Source organism: Phragmites australis, chromosome 4 (genome assembly GCF_958298935.1).
Source record: "Phragmites australis chromosome 4, lpPhrAust1.1, whole genome shotgun sequence".
NCBI classification, from domain to species: domain Eukaryota; kingdom Viridiplantae; phylum Streptophyta; class Magnoliopsida; order Poales; family Poaceae; genus Phragmites; species Phragmites australis.
This window is the reverse complement of record NC_084924.1, coordinates 40,643,626-40,652,262: the sequence shown is the minus strand read 5'-3', so window position 1 is coordinate 40,652,262 and position 8,637 is coordinate 40,643,626. Positions and strand designations below refer to the sequence as shown.

General features: G+C 38.9%; 1 protein-coding gene across 1 annotated transcript; it reads right to left on the bottom strand.

The window, feature by feature from the left end:
* Window positions 1-524: 524 nt before the first annotated feature.
* LOC133916520 (autophagy-related protein 9-like) lies at window positions 525-6,603 on the bottom strand. The gene is made up of 10 exons (XM_062360212.1): window positions 6,311-6,603; window positions 4,978-5,611; window positions 4,563-4,883; window positions 3,691-3,913; window positions 3,368-3,547; window positions 3,078-3,284; window positions 2,407-2,484; window positions 2,256-2,326; window positions 2,042-2,152; window positions 525-1,622 (listed from the first exon to the last, which is right to left on the bottom strand). Exons 2-10 carry the CDS (start codon window positions 5,550-5,552, stop codon window positions 719-721), a joined length of 2,670 nt encoding a protein of 889 aa, XP_062216196.1. The 5' UTR covers window positions 5,553-5,611; window positions 6,311-6,603; the 3' UTR covers window positions 525-718.
* Between the last annotated feature and the right edge of the window lie 2,034 nt (window positions 6,604-8,637).

Genomic DNA, 8,637 nt, shown 5'->3' with positions numbered 1-8,637 from the left:
TGCACTGACTTACACAAGCCGAAACATCCGGCGTGTATCATTTTCAAACACTCACAACGCCAGCTGTCAATTAGTCGTTAAGCATATTAAACACTCCGGAGAATCCGACGTGCAGAACAGCGAAATCCAGATTTTAAAATTCTTCTCTATAAAAAATACTCTGACATATACTCCAATGTACACGCCAGAGTATCCGTCGTGCATAAACTTCAAACCCTTCATTGAAATTCTCTCTGTAAAAAATATTTCGGCGTAGACCTTTTTACACGCCAGAATATCTGATGCAAACTTTAACCTTTTTATGCTACGTCACCATAGTCTTTATAAGTGTAGATCTATCACACAGAAACTAGGGCACGAAATAACGGATAATTACGACTTTGTTCAATGTTGCAACTTGCAAGAGCTACACGAAGTCACGAACAAATCGTGTAAATCAACGCATGGTTAAGAGTCTAGTTGCTGGAATAACACTTCCGAGCTTCCTGTACTTTCTGTTCCAGCTTCCAAGCACGGGTTCCAACTTGCAAAAGAATGTTCCTTTCATCCCCACCCTAAACAGAGCTGGACGGGACTATATACACAGAGGTTACTGATCTGTACAAAAGAATTTGTGGCTGTTTTGCCAGTTTTTGAGCGAGACGTGTCCTCGGTTTCTGATGTGGTTCACACTACAAATTACAACCATGCACACTACTAATCCTGCGAGTTTTCCAGCCTACACAGGGTCACTGCTTCTAGGTATTATTCTTACTTGAAGGCCAGCTGGTGCGGGCTCCTGATGATCAGCGACCGCGTGTTGATCATCTGCATCTTTCTGATGGGCATCAGCAAAATGAAGGCTCAGCCCTTCCTCAATGTCAGAGTCGTCCATATACCTTGTCTTCGACAAGGCTTGGGGGCTTCTCCAGCCGCTGCTGCTTCTGCTATTGCTCTGCTCTAGCTCCTCCGCACTTGCCTCTGACAGACCGCCACTGTGATGACTGGAACGAGGACCAGTCATGTATTGATTTCCAAATTCTGGAGGCTCGAGGAAACTGCCTTGCGGACCAGCAGAATATGCAGGGGCATGAGCCCACCAATGGCTATTAGAGTTTTCTTCTGTATTGTGGTGCTTTACTGGAGCATTCTGGAACAAAGCACTTGATGTTGATGCCCCCAAATGACTTTGAATTCTTTCATACAACTCATAGTCCCAGTTTCCCACTTCTTCGATTTCAGATGTTTCCCTTGCTGGTGGACTTGTGTTCACACCAATTTCAGTGAATGCTTGTTCGAATTCGGGAGCCTCAGCTCTATCTGAATGTGGTGGATGACACATGTAATACCAGTCCAGAATATATGGATAAGTTCTTTGATCCGTGTCAAGCAATCCCAAGGGACCCAAGTTATATACAGCTCGTGGAATGGCCTCAGTGTGGTTATGGATATCGCTTGTGAGCAATTGTTGGAAGGTATCATTCCTATGACCTCTAGTGCTTGCCACAAAGCCTGATGCTTCCATTGCTTGATATTGTGCAAGAGCTTGTTGACGTATTTGCCTTTCCTTGAACTTTTGGAGGTTAGATAAGAACTGCTTGCCTTCAGCATTTGGCTGCCATGATGGATACACACTCTGAAAACTGAAAACAATCATGTAAGGATAATTAGACTTCATGTGCTGTTGCTTCTGTGCTGCAATGTCAATATCTCCAAAATCCGAAAGTTTAACCAGCTCACTATAGGAACCCTATTTGATTCCTCTACTTCGGCCTGTATGGCAGCAGCCAAATGCATGGCATATGACTGGAAGAGTACAATACAAACAGTGGGCAAATAAAATTGTGCTTGCTTGGAATATCTTTTGATTTGTGCTTATATTCGTCAGTGCCTAATTTTTCTACTACATCTATAGAGCGCCAACAAGAAGATATGGTGCTTTAAGGATCCACAACGGCAAAATGGTAATGCTCTTGATCATATATTAGGATAAAATCACTCTGTCACACTACATAGCTAGTAAGAAACATATTGAGTACTTGAAACATGAAACTATATGTACCTTAAGAATGACTTCTCCATTTTCCCTTGGGAGCTCCTGAGGCTTTTAAGTGCATCAAATGATGACCCATAGTTTCTATTTCCATGTCTTCTGAAGTCAAACAAGCTTAAACTATTGAAAAAAAGAAAGAAAGAGAAGTAACAATGTCAGTGTTGCAAAGGCCCAAGAAAAAATAAACAGTAAGGAAGTATCTGAAGGAACGTCAGCAGAGAACCTGCATATATCTCCCACCCCGTCTACATAAATTGTGAAGTCTGAGATGAAGCGCAGAATGTCATCAACACGCTGTGGATAAATAAGAATTCATAACTGTCATAGAACTTGACCTACAAGAAAATTGCTGTTGAGCTAGTTTAGAACATTACCTTTGGTACCTCAAAAATGAGCAAGTAAGGAGTGATGAAAATGGAGGCCATCTCTTCTAGTAGCATTATTATAGTATACTGCACGCACAATTTGTCAAGTCAATTCTCAGAGCCACATTTGAACAAGCAAACCACATAGCCAATACACTTATATCCTGGATCTTAAACATGAGCGATATAAGTAAAATCAACCTAGATCTTAACGCAAGTTACAAAAATCTAGGCAGGAAGCAGAGCATTGTTCCCGAGTCCTGTGAATCTACACAGCGATCTCAGTTACTAGCATAGATCCGAACTAACTTTTTTTTTCTCCAAGATATAGCACTCTAGTTGAACGAGATGAAAATAAATAGCAAACACCAGCTTATCGGCAACATGGTATGGTATCATTGCTCTACTTCAGATCCTCCTATTAATTTACATGTTCATGACAGAGAAAAGGAGTTAAGCATTGCCTTTTCTTTCTAATAATGCAGCGGTTTGGGGAATGGAAAAAAAAAAGGTGATGGATACCAATAAAATGGATGGATTAGAACAGTCACATTCTAAAGCCAGATGGTACAGCACGCAGAAAAATTGGATAGGCCAGTTGGTAAAATATGGCATATGAACAATTCCCTGAACCAACTGTGTTATGTTAAACAAAATGAAAGTAGAGCTGAACTGATTACCTGAAATAGTGTTTCAAATTCTCTTCGAACAAGTTCACTGCTCTCATTACCACGCCACCGCTTTGGCATGTAATGTGTTTGCTGGACAACGAGACACATGGCCCCTTCTGGGTCAATTACTTGAAGTTCATCAGCCACTACTTTTCGACTTATAGCTGCTATTGTTCCAAAAACAATAGTATACCAGAATAGATTTCTTCCGAAAATCTTTTAAAAAAATAGATTTTACCATGTGAATAGCATGTAACGCCAAAACGAAACTATTCAGAATACTAGAATAGAGTACGTACATGTCCCTCGAGCATGGATTCACCCACAAATCCAATGATTATTAGAACACCAGCCAAGCCACCAGAAACAAAAGATACAAATTTTGCCATGATAGAAACCAGTGGGGTTGGAAATTGCTTCAAGTAATTCAAAGAATGCACAGCACTGTTGTTCAGTCTATGTCTGAAGAAATGATCAACCTGCAATTGTTGTAATCATTTGAATTTCAAATCAGGAATAAGGCTAATTGCATAGCATCAAAGTAAAGGAAGCTGGAGAGGTCAAAGATTCATTGCACTTTTAATGACAGAAAAAGAATAATGAGTTCTGCAGGAGAAGCTACCTCATTATACTCCCTAAAAATCCACTTTGATAAGTTTGACCATCGTCTAGATGATGCTGTACTGGGGTGATTATAAATTTCCTCGGCATGTCTTAGAATGACGTACACCAATGGAAAGATCACAAGGCAGGGTGACAGAATAAGCATTGCAATGCCCACAAATACAAGTCGTTTTTTCAACACAGCTGGGCTTGCCAAAAACTCTTTCCGTACACAAAATTTACTGAAAAAAAGGAGAATATGAGTTCTCAATAGTAAACCAAAAGATTGGAATCATCCCAAAGCAATATATGAATTCTTGCTAGAAAGCTTCAGTGGATGGTGTACACATTGGAAGTTGGGTGAGTCTCTAGGTGCTGACATGTAAACCCTCACATGATCTGTTAAATGAGATTCAGATGGATGTGAAGAAGTGGGAACTATCATAAGCAATTTGTTCTATACGGATAAGCTATTTAAGTTAACGAAAAATTAATATAAAGCATTATATCTGGTCACCAAGAAATTAGTACTACAGGTGTCAGATGTTTAGCAATCAGTAAGCACTGTACTACTAATGTGTATTGTTACGTCGATAACTCTGTTTTGTACAATGTGCTCCAATATTACCGAAAACAAAGAAAGAATAATAAAATTGGCATTGACAGTATAGCTGACTTATTTCAGCCAGCTGAAGCGGCTGCTTAACAGCTTATACGTGCTGCTTAAGGGACTATTTTCCCCCTGGGCCAGTTTCTATCAAAAGAAAAGAGTATCAAGTAGAAATGGACAAATAGCTTGATCATTCGGATATAAAAATATTTTTAGCCAACTATGGAAAACAGATCCATTACTAGCAAGTAGTTACAGACAGGAACTATAGATTTCCTTACCTGTCAAACATACTTTGGAAGATGCACCAATTTAAGGTCCACTCAAAGGCCTTTGGAAGTATAAGACAGTTTCTCTTGTCATGCACAAGAGATCTGACACTTGGACCAGCTCCAGGCACCCAAGAACGAATTGGAAATGAAAGAATGCCTTTATTGACCATACCAATCAAATAATTTTCTTTCCTCATTATTCTCATGACAATATCATGCTCCGAGAGATCCCTAACAACACAAAGTTTTTTAGATTTCTGCAGCAGGACAACCTTCTCGATTATTCTGGGCCATGCTATTGTTTGGATCTCGAGATCTGTGACCTTAAGGCTACACCAAGGAAAACGGAATATGGATAGTCATTAATTGCTCTGAGCTAAAAGGAAAAACACCTAAGGAGAAAACACATAAGCTGAAAAATTACCTGTCATAGTAAAACTGACGGACACTTAGTGTACTTCTTAACTGTACAAAGAACTTGAGGAAGTTGGTTAGTCCATAGGTTGTCAATATAACCATTGATCCAACAGTTATCATTTTAGGTAATGTGAAGGGAACCAGTGGATTATGCTTAATGACCTTCATAAGATCACATGGTTTCTCCCCAGACTCAAGTGCCTCCACACCACATTTCAAATGACCAAGGGCATTCCAATCAACAAATAAGAAGAAGAACCCAATACACCAGACCATAAATAGTACATTAAGGATATCTATTATCCATTTGGTAATGATACACCTGAGCCCTTTTGCGCAGAAATATGCATAAAGCCTTTCGAAGAAAATATCCAAGTCAGCTATCGGTTCTTCCTTGAAACCTTCACCATGGAGAAGTCCAGACGGGCTCTCACTTCCCGAACTTGGCAATCTTTGGTAGTCTGACAACTCTATTTCCGGTGGAATATCAACAAGCAGTTGTGCCGATAATGGTGATTGGCTTCTCCATGGCAACTTAAATCTTGTTTGCACATGTGTGTCCTTCGAAAAGAAGGACATCATTCATGAAAACAGAAGCCAGGGTCAGTGTATAACTCCCCTGCCATGCCAGACGCACGAACCTATACGTAAAAATAAATGATTCACAATTTGCATACCACCATTTTCCAGTTAAGTAGAGGTACAATGAAACCAGTGTTCCTTCAAAATTCACGAGTATAATAATAAACTGAACAAATGCTGTGTGATGGAAAAGCATTACAATTGGGAACATAAGTGAAGCCAAAACTAAGTTCTGAACAAGCTTAAGCATCTACATTTGAAAGGCATTACAGCCAAAGTGAACATACAAGTAGCTATCATTTCGGAACAGATGAATTTTCCCCACATCAAGTACTCAATATCTACCAGTTTACCCTCTTAAACTCCAAGCAGCAATAGTAGCAGCCGAAGCTAAACAATCCTTAGCTCCCTACTGCGGTGGCACCAGATGGCCCAAACGAAATTGCACAACAACTATCCCCCTTCCGCCCTTCGCATCTCCCGCGTCATCTCCACGAAAAGCAACTCGGTGTCCTGCACCTCAGGTTCAGGAGCTAACTTTCAGCGAAATCCCTACCCACCTCACCAGCGTCCAAACCACCACACAACACATGACCGATTCCACTACCAAAGTTATCCGCCGACTAGCGACAATCACCGTAACCAAGTCAAATCAGTCCGGCCAATCTATCGACACAATCGCCACAATTCTACGCGTGGAGAGAGAGAGAGAGAGAGAGAGAGAGAGAGAGAGAGAGAGAGAGAGAGAGTCCACCGACCTGAGGAGCGCCGGCGATCGCCGGGCGCGAGCGCTATGGTGGCCGGGTTGCGGGAGGCGCGAGCGGGAGGAGATGACTTGCGGTGGACGGCGGCGCCGGGATTTGGGGTGGGGAAATGGCACGTGGGGGGAGACGAGGGGACGACGACGGGGGATGGGAGAGGAGAGCGTGTGTTTCAGGAGACGTGACGGGATCGGGAAGGGGAATCGTAGGGGAGGGGATCGATCTGTTCGTTTCGTTTATCCGTGGGATTTCGTGTTGCCTTAATCGCCAAGTAATTGGGAATCGCAATGGCTTGCGCACGGGATTGCTTAACTAATTTATTCACTGTTAACACTGTCATTTGTGGCAGGCTGTAGGTACGGATGACACGTTGACATCACCTTTTTTTGACAACATTAAATTGATGTACGTCAGTGATCGTTTATCATTAACAAAAAGATTATAGAGCACTCTGGATTGTATGGTCTAGAGTTTTACTGATAGATCGAGGCGAACACTGCATGAAATGATTCTGTCCTTGCGCGCGCCCGTCAAAAGCCTACACGGTATGGTGATTAGTTGAGTAATCACAGTATATACGCGATTTTTTAATAATATCATTTTATTTAAAAATTATAAATATAAAATCTAAAATCATAAAATAGAGTGCCGAAAGATCTCAAATCACAGCCTGTCGGCACGTGGAGTATCGACAAGTGCCACGTTCGGCATTTCGCGTGCCGGCATGCCTCTATTTATTCCCTGGCTGTCGTCGATTTGTCTTCCCCATGTGCACACAGGACAACGAGCGCGAGCGGCGAGCGAAGGTAGAGGCGATCGACGACAGCTGTGCAGCAAGCAGCGGCATGGCGCATTGAGCCAAGGCGGCCGATCGACGGAAGGTTTTTTTTCTTTTCTTTAGAAAAAATAGTAATAGTTAGTGAAAATTAGGAAATGTTAGAAAATAAGTAGAAAGTTAGTTAGAAAACATTAGAAAATATATTATAGTTAGGAAATTAGTTAGAATAGAGTAGAAAATTTAGGAAATTAGTTAGAAAAACATTAGAAATGTAGAGTATTTAGGAAAATAGTTAGAGCAAATTAGAAAATATAGTATGGTTAGAAAATCAATTGGAGTATAGTAGAAAATATAGTGTAGTTAGGAAATTAGTTATAGTAGAGTAGAAATTTTAGGGAAATAAGGATATAAAATTTAGGATAAGTAGGTATGGTTTCGAAATTAGCAATAAGTACACAATATAGTATATTTAGTTAGGAAATTTAGAATAATCGGAAAAGTTCAGATATTTCGATAATAGGTTCTTTAATGTTTTCGATATTTATAGATTTAGAATAGTTTGACGTTGCATTGTTATGAATTTGTCAATAGTAGAATCAACAATTTGGTATGAATAGGTAAACTCATTTTCTGTCGATGTAGGAATTGTACAATAGAAACGTTGTGGATTTTCGCAACATTGTATTTAGAATGATAAGGAAAAAATTAGATTAGTTTGGAATTTGGAGTATAAAAATTTAGAATACAGTAGAATAGAAAATTTAGCACAAAGTATACAAAATTAAGATTTTTTCAATAGTTTGAAAAGGAGTATAGTTAGGTAGACAATTTATATTAGAATAGTTTGAAGTAGATTTTGAATCTACATTATTTAGACAATTTATGTAGTTCATAAATATTTACAGTAGTTAAACAATTTAGCTAGAATTTTTCAATGGTTAGATAATTTAGAGTTAGAATTTTATTTTAAGTAGATTGATGATTTATGTAGTAAAAAATAGAGTGAATTGCATAGAACTATAATTATTATGTCATTTGTAACACAAAGCTACAAGTATTATGATTAGTAACATAAAACTACAAGTATTGTGCACTAATTTCACACAAAACCCAATTTTAATTAGATTCACCAAAAAAATAGTCTTATTTTTCTCCAAAAATCCTAGAACTTTTTTTTCATGTTCCATAATACATGTGCAACACATTTTAATTATATTCACCCAAAAAGCATATGTAGAATTTAAAGTAAAATTTTCCAAAAAGGCTACTTTTATAACTTCTAACAATTGTTAGGGCCTCAAATAAAATCCCAAAAATATGTGAAAATTCACTAATATTCTTGTTATATTATCTACTAATTTCTAAAAGTATTTCCTTCCCTAGGTTATATGGTGAAAAAGTGAGTTTTTTTTAATGCTCCATTTAGATACTCCATTTATAAACTTACAAAGGAACTCACTTTTTCACAATATAAACTAGGGTTGGAAATAATTTTAGAAATTATTTCATCATATAATAAGAATATTAGTGAATTTTCCTATATTTG